Below are 17,490 nucleotides of genomic sequence, written 5' to 3' on the forward strand. Positions count from 1 at the left end.
CAAAAACCCACAATAAGCAACAAAATAAGCAATAAATCCATGTATGCTTAATAAACAAAGAGACTGCATATGCTACCTATGTGTGAGAATACACAAACACCAATGGACACGCACACGTTCCCTCTCGCTCGCTTTCAGGGGCGAACGAGAAGAGAGCACAGCAGGACATTGATATTCAGAACACCCACACACAGTGTGGTTGGGATCTGAGATTTGGACTCTCCGAGAGTTTCCTAGTTAACACACACACACACACACGCCGCAGTCCTCCACAGTAACATCATTAGGCAGACTCGCTCGCAATGTACACAAATTTACTCAAGCGCGCACGGCATTATTCCCAACTAAATTGCTCTGCGCATTGTAAACACAAACAGGTTTCGCTCCCCCCCCAAAAAAAAATATTGGGATAAACCCATGAACGATGCTCTATTATGCAAAAAACGACCAAATTTTCGAGATGCGCTGCATGCATGCCGCAAGCCATATAAGCTAAATGATTGGTCAGACACGTATGGCAAAGGCGGCATCAATGGAAATAGCAGAGATTAAAATTTGTGAATGTTTGTAAAGGGTAGCCAGATGATGCCTAAGCTCATGTATTAACCATAAAGAAATTTACACATCAAGGCGGCCAAATGGATTTCTGATGCAGGCCTACACGAGACAAGAGTAAATGATGAGGCTGAAACGTGCAGGGAGCATCGGCCGCAACAATCCCGAGCTGCCCATGTCGATGTCTGGAGGGGAGGGGGTTAGTATCGATCCCCGTTTGTGCTTTCTGGTCCAAGTTTAGCCGTGAAATGGGGCGACACTGAGAGACTCAAGGCAGCTTGAGCTTAATCAATGGAGATGAAGGTTTCGTTTCCCGTTTCGCTCGCTCAAGGATGACACATTGAGGATAATTGCAGTCTTGTTTTTCAATCACCGAACAAATGTAGGGTGATAAGAGCGATGGAGTGAGCACTGATGAAGGCTCCTTAGACCTAAGAAATGAAGTAGGCATTAGTTCCACCAACTTGTCTTTGAGACTTCCTACTCTGTTGCCCTTCAGTAGTAACATTGTATGTAATTTCCTATGTAATGACGTCCCGTCCACACCACTTAATCTGAGCGTCTGGAGTTGAACTACGTCGCGCCTCGCGCTGTAATGAAATGGATTCGCTTCGCTTGGAAGTTTCCACTGATTTTAACTTTCCTGGACGTTTGAAGTAGTTGCATTTAACTTCTGGTCGCCCCCAACTGCCACTGAAGGGACGTCGAATTACATTTTTGCATGAGTGAATGTGCAAAACACTGGAGAGAGATTTCAATTTCCCTCTGATGTTCTCATTACTGTGCTGATGGCAGCCAAAGGGTCTGAGATCTTATAATTACTGCATCAATAGGCAAATTCTCAATTATAACAGAATAACTAATTATTACGTCCAGATTCAAAATAGCCTTTTCTTGATGAATTGTCTGAAGTGCCTCATTTTAACTGCGCTCAAGGGAGAGTCAGAGGTGGTTGTCTCTTTATTAAAATCAAACGTTTTAGACTTAAGGAGAAAGAAACTCTGAAACATGGCACCCAGTGGTATAGTCGTTTAAGTCAAGCTCTGACAACGCAAGACTCAAGCAAATGAAAGCCCTATATTACTGATATGCCCTAAAAGTTGATGCCTCACACGGTCCTGATTGAACAGTGACAATATATCTGGAATGATTTTGCTGGTGATGTAAAAAAGAAAAAATGTAAATATGTGATTCTAAATGTGCATTTTATTTACCCATCAGATTTGCTAAAGACATTTCACAATCCTGCCTTATCTTGTCAAATGTTAAATCAGAGCTCTCAAAGAAAAATACATAAATATTAGTGATCCACTAATATTAAAATTCTTAAATATTTTTAAAACTTAAAAATTTAAACTTTAATTTTAAATGCTACAAGAGAATTTCAGCATCACAACATAATAATGTACAGGTTAAATAGAGATTAAAAGATTACACTAAAAATTAAAAAGCATATTAGACCACAGCAAAGATAATCTACAAATGAAATGAAAACCCTTTAATTTAACTGAAATGAACATGCACAATTAAATACTCAATATATTAAAAAATATGAAATAAAAAAGGCCTCTTGACTTATGTTACTGATATATTGTGCATCCCTAACAAATGTGCATAATTTATATCGTGAAAAAGAGATTCTGCTACTTCCATGCTTACACAAACACAGAATAAAAGAAAATTAATATACATACAGAATGTATTAAAATATTATATTGTGTTTTCCTCAAGTGTACCTAACCGATTAGAATCGACATACCGGTGACTTCCATCACATTACAACGTATGAACATTTGCATCTTGAGAACAAAAGCAATTTATCTAGCCAGCGAATAGGTACCTCTTCAGTGTCACAGACATACTGTACAATAATGCAATGGGACTTGAAGTTGGTGTGGCTCTCCACTACAACATTTGCATTCAAATCATTGAGTCTGGAATTGGCTTTACCTGTCAGGAGTGGGAAACCCATCTCTACAGGATTTGGTGCTTCGGTTAAGTGAACACTCCATAACCTTGGAGCTGATGGAATACTAATGGCTTGTGATGGCGATTGAAGTCAAATGCGCACTCGTGTGCACTCTCGCTCGCCTTGTTCTAGAGAGACGTTGCGTTGCTGTTCTTCCACCATTAACGTCCCATGGCACTTCCGTGTCAGACTTTTTCCAAGCATTCCACTGCACTTATAGCTGAGTAGTGGAATACAGTGCCTTTACAGTTGTCAGATGACTAAGATGACAAGTGCAAGGCATGTGTGACTCTTTTGTTATTTTGTGGTCACTATGGTAGCTGCATACAGATCACCTGACCTTGTGACAAGTTCAGTGATTAGGTCAGAGTGCTGACAGGGACTCTCCAGGGAGGCAATCAGGAGTACTCAAGGGAGTGATGTCACACACACGGGTACCTTTCATTCAACAAACAGAGCCCACTGGAACATGTGTTTCTCTTTCACACGACCCACCTGAAGTGAAACAAAAGATATGGTTCAAAACAATCCTTAACACTTTGACTTGTTTTTGTAATTGAAATAGACCCCAGCGGGAAATCGGAAAGAGAAATAAAATTGTTTCTTTTAGTCCATTTCTGTTTGCTTTGAGGTCATTTACATTCTATTGTACGTTTAGAAGTTAATAGAAATATATTTTAGCAAATATGCGTCTATAATAAGCAGTTCTTCTCTTTAGGACCAGAAATATTGATGACTCATCCTGCACCCCTGTATCCAAATTTATGTAAAATAAAATGCTCTTTAAAATGAGAGTGTTCCTCCAGCCAATACCAGCAAGTTCTGACTAGCAATAGTAAGAAAGCTCATACACAGCTGTGATGTAAATTAAAAACAAATAAATATGTGAATAAAAGCACTTTGATATATGTTAACCCAAATTTCTGTTTGAATAGGAAATTTGTCAACACAGGGCAGAAAATGAAGCTTGTCAAGCTAATTCAGAGTGTTTAACACTTTTAGATTCATTACTGTAAATGTTTAATTGAGCCAATTATCCCATAGCCAGGTAAACGACGCATCAGTAAACGCTGGAGAAATACCTTCTTAATAACGACTCTAAATCCTCACAAACTGCCAAAACTTAGTCTTAAACACTTTGTTTTTCTTGCCTTAAACTAAACTTTCATCATCAGTATTGACTTTGTTGTTAAAAATGCATTTTCAATCATTTGTGGTATGAAAGATCAACACTCAGGTACACAAGACTGCAACAAAATGCATTTCTATCCCTTGCAGATTAGATTTTGTTCACATAAAATTAAGTATGACAAATAACCATAAGACAGTGTTTGTAAAGAGGTATACAGGTATTGGTGGACCGCAGCATAAATACAGCAAAATATTTCAGACAACAAAATACTGGTTATGAGCTCATATATTTGAGCCTACACAAATTCCACTTGGCTTTCCTGTAAGTTTATAGCAACATGAAGTGGAAAGCAACAGTGATTTTATTAAATGGACTTGTACAACTACCCGACAGAAGCACTTGAAGTGATGTGAGGCCAATGCAAACAGTCCATTTAAGTGTTACATATTATCCATAGGCACCATCTGAAGATCAGTCTCAGCCTCAGATGTTACGCCCACGGACCGTTGGCTGAACGTCTGATGCATACGGCACACGAAATTGGAAACACTTTACGAGTTTCGAAGTCATTGTTAGATTGGTTGAATTATACAGGACTTGTCGCGGTCTTTAACAACGTTGCCATGACACCAAATCCACTTAACCTCAGCACATGATAAAAAAAATTATAAAAAAAAAAAAATGATAAAATCAATGGGCCTCATTCATGAAACACGAGCAGAAATAATTTGTGTGTAAATCGTTGATAAAGCCATTCTGACAAACTTTCGAATTCATGAAAATGTTCGTATTCTCAAAATGTTAGTTGGTGAGTACAATGAATTTTGATGCACTGCCATTTTAATATTTTACAAGTTCATTTGCCCTTGCCCTCTTAGTAATTTTTTATTTTTTGCAGTCGAGTTGATAACTAAACGCAGCACTCGTCACTGTCACTATTTACCCAGCCGTAAATAGAAGAGGACAAATAGGGACCAACCATCCTACTGCCTACAACAATGGAGAAGTCAATATTACTGGTTACTGCTTTTTTATAATTAGTAAAATTCTTAAAAATTAGATACTATTAATACGTTGCCGTCTGCCGTGGATATTCCAAATCATAGGCAACTATGCTGGTCATTTTAAGAAGAATGCCTGACATTTTTTCAGCTGGCATAAAGTCACACTCCACTTTTTTTTGGAAATAGGCTCATTTTACAACTCCTAAACAGTTGAGTTTTACCGTTTTTGAATCCATTCAGCCGATCTCCGAGTCTGGCGGTAGCACTTTTAGCTTAGCTTAGCATAGATCATTGAATCGGATTAGACCATTAGCATCTCGGTCAAAAATGACCAAAGAGTTTCGATAATTTTCCTTTTTAAAGCTTGACTCTTCTATAGTTACATCGTGTACTAAGACCGAAGGAAAATTAAAAGTTGCGATTTTCTAGGCCGATATGACTAGGAACTATACTCTCATTCCGGTGTAATAATCAAGGAACTTTGCTGCCGTACCATGGGTGCAGCAGACGCAATGATATGGTGCAGCGCCTGAAAGTAGTCCCCAGCTATATCATAACTAGTTACTTAGCTGGGGAATACTTTCAGGCGCTGTGTAATATCATTGCGCCTGAGCGGCGGGCTGAGCGCACAGCCTTGTGGGGCACCTGTGCTCAGTGTGGTAGTGCTGGAGGAGTTGCGGCCGACACGGACTGACTGAGGTCTTGCAGTTAAAAAGTCCAGGATCCAATTACGGAGGGGGGTGTTAAGGCCCAGCAAGTTTAGTTTGTGTATGAGCTGTTGTGGGATTATAGTGTTGAATGCTGAGCTGAAGTCGATGAACAGCGTTCTTACACAAGCGTCTTTCTGTTCCAGGTGAGTAAGAGCTAGGTGGAGAGTGGTGGATATTACATCGTCCGTGGAATGGTTTGGACGGTATGCAAACTGGAATGGGTGTGTTTGGGAGACTGGACTTGATGTGATGCATGACTAACCTCTCAAAGCACTTCATCATGATTGGGGTCAGTGCTATGGGACGATAGTCATTCAGACAGGACACGGGTGACTTCTTTGATACTGGAATTATGGAGGTGGATTTGAGACACGTGGGGAAGACTGCCTGGCTCAGCGAGGTGTTGAAGATGTCTGTTAGGACATCCGTCAGCTGTGTAGCACAGTCTCTCAGTACACGTCCAGGTATGTTGTCAGGGCCCGCAGCCTTTCGTGGGTTCATGCATGTAGCTCTTTTCTAACGAGCTGGTTATCTGAATCGGGTGTGTTAACCAAGCGAGACATGCAAAATATGCAGAACGGGGGACGCGAGGACTGGAACTGGGAACCGCTGGGCTACAAAATGTGTCATTCACCGGTGAGAAAACTTTATAGCATATTTAGTAAAAGTACTACAATACCAGGAAGGAAGACTGGGTTGTTGATGTTTGCCTGCCATTCTGCTCTGTCTGCACAGCATCCGTGAACCCGCTGATTACGTATCCTGTCTGTGCGAAATGGGTGCACAGAGGTATGCAAATACATATGTTGACAGGCAGGTAGGAAAGCCAATTACAACGCTCGGACTGAACGTTTTGATTGGATGAACATTTCTTGGTCCTACACCTTCCACAGAATATATAAATACAGATAAATACATTTAGACCACTTAACTTAATGATTGCTATCAAGATGTGAAGAGACTTTCAACCAGAATAACAAAAAATGTTTCTGAAGACCTATTAACAAATCTTTGGTGGACATACGTTATTGAATATTTATTGTTAGGCATATGGCCTATAAATCTTTTTTTGCATTTATGCAATATACTGGAGCCAAACCTGAGAAAGTAGACCAGAATATTCCACTGCGTTCCTGGACACACTGCAATTCATAGGCGGGGATTATGCTAATTGTGAACTTAAGTTTTTAAATTGAAATATGTTTTACAGTGCATCTTTTAAAAAAAAAAAAAAAAAAGGTTTTTCACATTTAAGAAAACACGAGTGGTGCTTGCCTGTACAACACCCACAAAACCAAACTCTCAGTGCTTGAGGCACTGCTATAATGTAGCCAAGTTTTCAACATTTTATTGTCTGGCAGGCAAAAATTGTCAGATCACTTAGGAAAGTAACAGCACACTTCTCAAGCTGCATTATTTGAGATATCATTCATGTTCATAGCACAAACAACGGAGGCTGAGTTACACACTGAATTTACTGTAATACCTAGGTTTAGAGATTTGTTCAAATCCTTAACCTAAAGTATGAGTGATCGTAATAGTGATGCTTGACTTGGCAAACACTCGTAATAAATGTAAAAACCTTACACTTTCAATGCATTCACTCCTCCGATGATTTCCATTTGACCATCATTTCCAGCTTTCCATTTCTCGTGCATTCTCACTTTCTGTTCCTTAGGTGTCTGAAAGGGGTGACCTCAGGGTAGAGGGTTTGAGAGAGCCAAGCTTTACACCCTCTCCCCTCAAATTCAAATCAATTCCTCCCCTCTTCACACTCTCAATTCTAATTGGTATTTCTCACACTGTCACATTCAAGCAAAAATTATCACAAGGCCTGAAATTGACCTTTGTTCAGGCACCAAAGGCCTTGTATTTAATGGATATATATTCATTTGGAGGCTAGAGGCCGTTCCTGCATTCAGTCCAGATCGATCACCTTCCCTTTCCTCAATCTGACTTTCCCAAGGGAACGCCAAGAAATTACGCAGCGAGCCTTTGGTTTTACTTGGCAAAGGCTGTAGGCATGAGTCACACCGTGGCAGGGAATTCACCCAGGTCCTTACGGACTGTCATCCTCCTTGCCGAAAATAAAGAGAAGGAACAGGTCGGACAGATACATCCACCGAAGCGCTCTGCTTCCGCTCTTTCAGACAGCAGAGGCAGTCTTTCTCTTTATGCATGCAGCAGGCACAGGACCAGGGGGATGTTAAGCACAGATGTGTCATTTCTAAAGGAATGATCCAGCCTTGTTGGGGGCAACGGGAAAACAGGTTATCATGCTTCCAGCTCATTAAAGCTTTACTCAAGTACATCACACATTGATTAGCATTGCGATTGACTGGGCTTTTAAGGAATTTTGATAGCAAGCAAGAGAAAACCTCATTTGTACACATACACATGTACAAATCATTTTAAAAATAGCATTTCCTACTTCCTCTGTATCCGTAGTAATTGACTGGCAATGAATGACTGAATACTGAATGCTGGAATAAGGTGCATTTGATATGCAGAATCACAGAGACTTTGCCATCATGCCAAGCCAGATGGACAGGCTTGCATGTAATCAGCTGGCAAATCCACTTGTCTTTTTCTTTTCTTGAGAGCGTAGCCGGCGAATAACGGCGACAGACTAGCACAGCACATGTTCGCTTGCCTCAGTGCATCAATCCACATGACTAAAACCATGTGGTTCAATAACCATCCTCAATTTAACCTTCTTTTCCAGGGGAACAATACTTCTAAACTTCACCTTCAATAGCCCCCATTTCCAATTAATTTTCTAATCTTCATTGTTGCTCCTAATTTCTCTGTGTTAATTAATTTGCGAGTCTCAGTTTCTTTTAACACCTTTTGAGTAACTTCTTGCTCCAGTAATATTTTTATTCCTAGTTCCATTCCATCAATAACTGACTTTCCTCTTGTTCTTGGGCAAAGAAAAAATTACTCAAAGACTGAAATAGATTTTATCTACCTGCACAAATTAAGTCCCTTGGCATGAGGACTGACCTGGTGAGCCAGGGTTTGAATTCATTAAATTTTTTACATCCAAGTAAGACATTCGAGGGCATAAGATTACAAATACATACTTTTTTTGATGTTACATGTGTTAAATCCAAGTCATCCAAAGCAGCAAATCACAGTATTGAACAAGCGGTCATATAATAAAAGCAAAAATGCCCATACACAATGATAAACCATGAAAACACAATAGCTACACAGCTTCATAACATTTATTAATTTTGTGTCTGATTATGGTGGTATTTTGTGTGGCCAGCAACAATACATTGACACTCTACATGGTGACTTTCAGTCTGGGATGGTCACAGCACTAAAGACTCAATTTGGAGAGACATGTGACAACAGCTAAATAGTTAATGAAGTAAAATTTATGAAATGGAAGGCATGCGGGGATCTTGAGACATGCTTTTATAATTGAACCATTTTAACTTAACACAGTGTCTTCAATATGCAATACCCCTGGTGTTAGAACTAAGCGTGCATTTGACGCAAATCTACATTGACCAACAATATAAAAATAGCTCAGGCAGAACTTGCTCTTTTGCCCAACGTCCCACTGCAGCGGATGTGTCTGTCCGGAACTCAAGCAGTCAAAATTACCAAAATACACATTCCTAAAATCACTTTTGAACTCTTCCCTGAACCGGAATATATTCTTGACCTGTGTCTGAGGGTATTGTAAAGGAAAGCATTCAACCAAATTGACATCTTAGAAGAATGTTAATGCATACAAATTATTCAGGAAACTTAGCAAAGCTACAATCAGAATAACACAAGTGCTCATATGCATTGCTTACCAGAGCAGACATTTTTAGTTGTCAGCAACTGTACTCTGCATGTGACCTTGTTTTTCTGTGTGAGTTTTGTCTGTTTTTTTCATTAATAGGATATATGTGACTGTAATGAGCTGCAGGAGGAAGCCTCCTGCTCGGCTGGTCATTGATCACTCCACCCAATGCCTCCATTTCCCAGGAAAGCCATTTGTCAAGATGATAATTTGCTCTGTAGCACAGAAGATTGTGCACTAAATATAAAATCTTTCCTAGTCTTTCCCACCCCCTAGTCCTGTTTCATCTAGTAGAAAAGAATAATACATTTGGTCTGGTCTAATAAAAAAAAATCCATAATGGTAGCATCATCGCAGTGTCACCTGTATAATTTGATTTTATGCTTTTAAAAATCATATCACCTGGAATCTTACCACCATTACAGAAAAACATGAGAACACTGTGGTCGCTCAAATACATCAACTGCCAATTGAGTGGGAGTAATTTAACACTTCCAAGTTAACTACCTCAGTATGCTTGTCAATCATTTTCAAATGAATAATCAAAAAAAGAAAAAAAATTAAATTAGCACAGTCATTTAGCACGATGTTGCTCAACAGTTATGGGTACTTCCAACACCACATTTTGTATTTCCTATATTTACACAACCGATTTAAAAAATCAGCTTGTTAGCAGAGAGCTGCATGATCTGAACTTGGCCTGTCAGATAAGGGAGACATACAAAATGGGCAAAACCACTGATTTAGCAGACACTTATCCAAAGCGACTTACAAATGTGAAATACAACAAAGCCATTCATCTTAAGTAGGCAGTAACATGAGAAGTGCTGTAATAAAGTTACAAGGTTATTCAGAGGAGTACAGGTTAGAATATAGAATACCAGGATAAAATATAGTTCAAAGAAAGTTGCAAGGAAATACAAGCTTGCCACCATTTGTCGTGTGTCATTGCATCATGTCTGTAAACATGAAGGAGTCCCGGCTAGCAGGCTATATCGCATGTGAGAATGCTGCAGGTGATGGATCATTTATTGCCTTTTCTCACAGCTACTTGATGGTGAATTGTAATCCAGAAAGGTACAAATGACAATCATCAGTAGTCTACATGTAATGCTAATACACATTAAATACACAGTCACGCTATGCGGTGAAAACTCTTATTTGGGTTATACATCCAAGACGTAGAATCTGTGTTTCCAAAGTACAGGATCCATACTGGTGCGGTGACTAACAGCCACCCATTCTCCTCAAAACAAATGCAGAGGAGTCATGTCGAAGCACAACCCATGTAAAGATGATAATTCCGCAAATAACTGCAATTGCAGGTTTCAAACAGAGATGGCGACTGAGGCAAAACTCACAGACTGCAGCTGTAAATATAGTATTTTAGGGTTTAAATCTGACAATAATGTATAAGCCATAGTGACACTTTGGTCATACCTAAAAATGCATTAACGAATATCACTCAGTTAAAAATATCAAACCAAGTGGCATCTGCAAACAAGTGCATCTACAAATGTTGATATTCAAACCTGTCATTTCTTAGCCCCTTTAAAGCAACTGATGTCAAAGTGATTTATATTGTGTGAAGTTTCTCAAGGTCACACGGGTGTAGTTTATCACTATAAACAAGTTTTGACAACCAGAAAGTAACTAAATATTTTAGTCTTCATTCGTTTCAACATTAACATGAACCATTTTAAAAAGTGTGCTAAATATAAAATATTCATTCATTTTTAAGTGTGACTTAAGCGTTCAAATTTTCATGGAAAATTAATTGCATTTCAGATTTTGCGTTAGAAAATAATTTGACCTTGCTTTTCTCTACTTGGATCTTTAGTAAATCAGGACAATAGCTGGTTTGGCTGAAACAATCAAGTCATCAAGTCTCACAGCTACTTCAGGGGTAAACAATTACAGGAAGAAAAAAAAAAACAATTTAGCAACACACCACAGGCGAGTATAAATTCACTACAAGCAAGTTTCAAATTCATTTGAACAAGCTCTTAAAGGTTGCAATGCGTTTTAGACTGCATGTTCATTCTTTCACAGTACATTTACATTTCATTTGGTCCTTCTTCTAAGGTAAATCTCCCCTTGCATAAGCCCTTCACTGTGGCCTAGAGCTCTGAGAGCAGGGCTCTCTTTTGTTATCATCATGTTGACAGAGGATGACCAATTAAAGGGCCCTGCTCTGATACTGGGCTGTGACACCAACCTGGTGCGGGGTGTAAGAGGCCACGGTGCCACAGGAAATGTACACTACGGCCACCTTGCTCAGCTACACATGTTCCACATCAAACTTCGCTAATTAGCAGAGAATCTGGGAGCAGCAATGATGTGTGGGTGTGTGTGTGTGTGTGTATGTATAAAAAGGTTGGATTTTTCCTGTCATATGAGTGCATGAATGTTCTTCTCATTCTGCTTACAAGTGAGTTGATCCGCATAAAGTACATTAGTATGCATACTTGTTTGCGAGGGACTTTGCGTGTGCGTTGGACAGAACGCAACTAAATGACTTTGTGTGTGAGTGTGTGTTCCATTAGCTGGGACAGCTGTAATGGGCTTGGGTTGCAGTGCCAGTGCCAGCAGAAGCTGAGAGCATTGCCTCCTAATGGGGCCGTGCAGATGCAATCAAAGCCCAGCCGTGTGCTACTGACTCATCCTCGCCATCCGAATCAACACCCCATACGTGTTCGTTTTGGTTGTTTATACATATCTCAGGCACTCCATGCAAATTTCTGTCAGGAGTCGCGTTCTTTCTGGCTTCTTCAGATTTGGCATTTTCCCCAGACACATCATCTCACATGATTGACGATCCTCTATTCACTTGACTTTACAGTGAAATTTCAAACAGATTCCGTGAGCAAGGTTCTCACAGCATCCATGAAAGCGCTTTTATCAGCCTGTGCTTTTATCCGTCTTGGTGATGTGAGCATCGGGGATGCGGCGTGAGAATGAGCCCAGTTACATTAGCCCACATAAAGCGTTCCACCGCTAACTCATCTACCTCAGCTGGACCAAGCGTTCGGCTCCCGGACAGAGCGAAAGGAGGGTCTCACCTAGAACTGTGACAACCCACTGGGCCATAAACACTCTCATGCCCTTGAGGGGCTCATGGGAACCGGTTGGTTGGGAGATTGTTGCTCCAGTTTGTACCATGCCTGCATGCGCTTCTGAGTAGTGTGTGGCCCGAAGCTTTAAGCCTCTCAGGACTGATCTAGGATCAGTATTCATGCCGTAAGACCTCAGAGAGTTCCTCGGCTACCTGCAATCTGGGTCAGTTTACGCATTATTTTACAGATCTTCTCCCAGTGTGGGTGTAGAAATAGACTCTGTACTAACCGAGACATGCAGGTACAAACGCCCTGACACTAAGTTTGAACAAGTACAACTCTTAAAAACATTCATACACAACAACAGCAAAAACACCACTAGTTCTCATAAATAACTATTTTTTAAAAATGTGCAAGACTCAAAGGCCACATACACACTATGAGACTTCAGGAGTGACAACTGCATTTAAAAAAAAAAAAAAGTGTGAATCCCATAAAATACTGTTCCATGCATTTACTGAACACAGCTCACTCCTGAATTTGCCAAATACTTATGTTCAGCGATTTTAATAAACTACAGAGGCGCTGTGTTTCTTTTAATTTCAGAAATCTGCTTCACAAAGCATGTTCTTGACCTTTGAGTCTGAAATAAAGTACATCTTTAAATGTACACGTATAAGTACCTTTGGTCTTGCCTCAAAGCAAGTTCATGGATTTGTTAAAGTGGCCAGGTACAAGTCAATATTTTGGTATTATTTCCAAAATAAAGCATTTGGATTTATTTAGGTTTATTATAGGCTTGTTCTTGTTCTAACAAGACCTGGCAAACCCAAATGGGTCAAGCCAAGAAGCGAGAACACATCTCTGAAACACATTTAAATACGCCATTAGCTTCAATTCGGTTCCATCCCCACTGCATAGAATTTTCATTGATGCAGTTGTCACTACCTGTGTTTTTCAAGAGTTAGCCTAATTCAGTTGTAGAATGCAGTTTTCACTCCTGTAAATTACTGAACTGTATGTGTGCACAACAGAATTAAGCACTAAATGGTGAACTGACACCCAGATTCAGCTACAGTGTAAGTGTGGTTAAACCCCCCCTCAAAAGTACATTTTGCTCTTTTTCTTTCATACCTGACATCCCATGCACAAACCTTTCACTCTTCTCCATTTCATATTTCATGAACCATACATACTTATCACCGATGTAACAAAACCATAGTCTACTTTTTATCTTGCTGTATAAATGCAGAGAAGCAGACATCTGTAGAAATCTAACCAAAACTTGTGTTCAAACACAAAGGATAGTTAAAGGTAATAGATAACAGTATCAACAGAATGTGACACGCAGGGAAACGTGTGACTGCGGTGCACTTTGAAGATGCTGTGGTTAAGATAATGAGGACCTGAGTATTAATGAGGCTCTCTTCTCATCTTTTCCACACACACACACACACACACACACACACACACACAAACTCTCTTACACATTTAATTGCTGTTGCAGCTGGTGCTTGTTGGGCCCATAGCTTGCTCCAGAGGCTTTTGAGTAATGCTAAAGCCATGTCTGGAGTGCAATGCTCGCTGACATTCATGCCACATACTCTGAGCCTCAGTTTGAATAGGAGTAAGATTTCCATACCATTTCCATGACATATAGTGATGCATATCAATAGCAAGATGAAAGAGGGGAAATACAGCAAAAATAACCACTGAAAGAGATACAGAAAATGAGAGGAGAACGGGTAAGCAGAATATAGCCAGGAGATAAGTGGATGAGATGAATACAAATAGACATGAGGGGGGAGGGGGGTTGCTCTCCCTCCCTTTTATCAGAGGAGAGATAAATGTGATTAATCTTTAGATAATAACACTAAAGGCACAAGACTTCTCATTCATCACCACTACAGTTCATGTAATTACAGACAAAAGAAATTAAACTGAAGAAAGCTACAGTATAGAAGCACTTCTAGACAAGAGAACAGGGCAGCAGAGGAGGAGAAGAAAAAAGATCTATAGAGAGATAGAAAAAAGTGAAGAAAAGCACACTGATTGTTCTCACAGATTGTTTAGCTATCCAGTCTCGGCTGTCAGGTAATATGAATTATCACCTGTCAGGACACAATCAAGTCCTGTGACAGTAAAAGAAATCAATCAATCTGGAGGCTGAAGCAAACACGTCTCAATCAGGAGCCACTTCATCAACTTCTTCCTCAGCGGTCGAAATGTGCAGCACGTGACCAGACAATTGTCACTTAAATCAAAACTCTCAGGTGAATCTCATGCAACCTGTCAAGAGCGTGTTCGGGTTATGCATCACCCCAAAATTAACAAATGAACCATTTTCATTTTGAAAAAAAAAGTATGAAAACAGACAAATTTCGTTAGAATCTAGTTAGAAAATGTGCTCAGTTTTCATTAAAATAATGTCATTTTACACCAAATCTTAATTGTGATTAAACAGCTTCAAGTAAAAAACAATTACTAGTTTTTTCTCCTTGTCATTTTCTGGTGAAATATGACCCGGACATGTTATCCGCGAGATTCACCGGTCTTTTCTCCATCGCAGGAGAGCTAAATCTCCCCAGACCCGCTGTAGAAAACTTACGAGCCCACTTACTGGATGTTTGAGCTGTTCCAGTAAACGGCGTGACGGTTGTTCCCGTGAACCGGGCGCAAGTTCGTCCAGGCGAGCGCGAGGAGGTAGAGGGAAACCGCCGCGAGAGCCATTATAATATTCCTGCGTTCACGTGCACCTGCTGTGGTCTCTTCGCCTTCTTCGACTCTCAGTCCCGCGCAAAACCGGCGGTTTTTACAACATTTCTGCGACTCAGCAAGTGGACTGACAGTCGCAAAGCGTTTATTTGGCGAAGCCGTGCCGCAGTACGGCTAGTTTGTTCAGTCACAGAGCTTCGCGCTTTCCCGAATGCAACTCCATGGCAGAGAGACAGACGCTCATCCAAGGCATCCTGGGCAGGTCTGTTGGAATTTACTGAAACAAGTTACTGAATAATTCCTTTCTGAGACAAAATCCTCCTCAAAAGAAAAATGGTAGGATGGACGGTCGAGATTACAAAAGGAGAGAGTAGGCTGCGTCGACAGCGGCAGGTGTCTCTTTGGGCAGGTGACTGCGTCGACTGGAGAGAAGAAAAAAAAAACCGACTCAATAAGTGTAAAAGACGATTTTGTTAACTTACACTGCCATATATTGCGGTCACTGAACTTTTGTGAGATCCTCTATGCGTTTCATCCAAACGCACACATGATGTCAAACAGTAATAGGAAAAGTAAGGCAATCATAGGCGTCCTCACTGACACTCGTTTTCTGCTCCCGCCACAGTTTATGATTGACAGGCTGCGGTTGCCTGAGTAGTGGCCACGCCCCCACCGCCCACTCACTTAATAAGATATGTATTTTAATAAACCTAAATAATTCTGGTTTGTTTAACTGTTTGGTAGAGCTGATTTTAATGTTGTGGATTAATGTTGCCCTTTTTGAGCTTTTCTCCCCCCACTACATTTCTAGTCCGAGTGTGGATTTGATAAATAATGACAAATAATGGATCTTTGAAAAAAATACAAATAAATAAAGTGTGCCAATTTCTTAGAAATGTAGTATTTGTATCCATTTAATGCATTATTTACCATTTTCTACAAATACTTGATTTGGTTACATCACACGTTTTCAAATATTATTAATATTTTTTTTTTAAACTGGATCACTGCTTTTTTCCCTATTTGTAATCTCCGGACAGTTACACCACCAAATTTTTTATTTTATTTTTTCGCAAGAAAATATCAAAATGACATGTAATTTCTTTGGTTACGCAATATTTTCCCAGTTAGGGGAGTCTTTCTTAGACTCATAGCAGACAATACATAAGTTAACAAACACAACCATATAATAAAACATATACAAAACAGCTTCATTTAAAATAAACACAATTTCAAAGGACCCAAAGGGTGAACTTATTCAAAAGTCTGACTGAGATTGGCACAAAAGAGTAGGATGCTAAACCATCAGCCTGAGAGTAAGTTAAAATTCATCATTCAAAATATGAGTCTCATCGGCTACAATTTTTTGGGCTTCCCTTGATACAGAATATTCAAAGTCTCTGAATAGATCAGTTTACTCCAATCCTATTATATTCGTGGACACATGTTCTGTGACTGCTGTATTCATCAAAGAGGTGTAATCAAGTCATTATTTGTATGATTTTACACAAAGGCATGGATGTGCGTTCAGATCCAATGTTTGCTTGAAATTTTAGATGAAAGATACCTTAACCTGGGTTGTGTTTCCCAAAACCATCATTATCTATATGGCCGCAAGTTCCATTGAGCTCTATTGGTAGCGGTGCAACTTGTGACTAGTTGCTATTGGGAAACGCACCTATGGTTGGTTTTTAAAGACCGATTGTACCTTTTGCCTATGATATTATATAAGATTTACAGAACTGATCTGTTGAGGTGACTGCTAGAAGAAAATTAGACTATATTTAACTTAGATTCAGTTTCTGCTGAAAAATGGGTATTGTATTCATTAAATATTTTCTTGGTTCTTTATAAATATCATTTGAATTTGTTGTTGTATTAATAGACATAATGGGCCAGTTGCATAAACTGTATCTTAAGAACTAGTTTGAACAACTAGCAGTTGCCAAGGGGTAATTAGTCGTTCTTTTCCAATACAAATAAGACCAATCTACCTTTTCATAACTGAATTAAAAAAGTTATGACCAGTCATGAAGAAAAAAAAAATAGATGACTAACTTTTTAAGACTAGTCTAAACAGTTTATGCAACTGGCCCAATGTTACAGTACAGTGAGTTGGAAGTCACACTGTACTTTGCACACTGTATTTATCCAATCATGGTTGTTGATACCACAAATAAAATATACAGTGTGACGCATCAGATTATGAATACCCAGGATTAATTGTTAAGTATGGACAGTATGCAATGTGAAACAAGATAACAAATATGTGAAAAGCCCTTCTGTTTTCTTTATGAGGTACTTTCAAACAAAAATGCTTGTTTGCCATATTGAAGTGTGTACTAATGTATGTACTGTACTGTACTCTATGTACTCTAGTGAATGACATTTAGACTGGTAGTTTGCTATCCAGCATTGGAGCCTGTCCACCTCCACTAAATGCGACCGTTAAGTTTTTTCAGTGTAACCTCATGCTACTTATACTACAAAATGGCATAAAATGGTGCATAAGTATGCAAATTGGGATGCACCCACGCTACTGGC

The 17,490-nt window shown here is 39.6% G+C and overlaps 1 protein-coding gene across 1 annotated transcript in view; it reads right to left on the reverse strand.

Annotated features, from left to right (window-relative positions):
• The window catches only part of LOC306885727 (ephrin-A3-like), a gene marked incomplete at its 3' end in the record, with an annotated part of 78,285 nt that extends 63,308 nt beyond the window's left edge, over positions 1-14,977 (reverse strand). Inside the window, exon 1 of the mRNA XM_079442460.1 lies at positions 14,852-14,977. Coding sequence (XP_079298586.1) covers positions 14,852-14,961 — 110 coding nt within the window. The 5' untranslated portion in view covers positions 14,962-14,977. The remainder of the gene's footprint in view (positions 1-14,851) is intronic.
• Positions 14,978-17,490: the final 2,513 nt, after the last annotated feature.

The sequence above is a fragment of the Barbus barbus genome (assembly GCF_936440315.1).
Source record: "Barbus barbus genome assembly, chromosome: 19".
Taxonomy (NCBI): domain Eukaryota; kingdom Metazoa; phylum Chordata; class Actinopteri; order Cypriniformes; family Cyprinidae; genus Barbus; species Barbus barbus.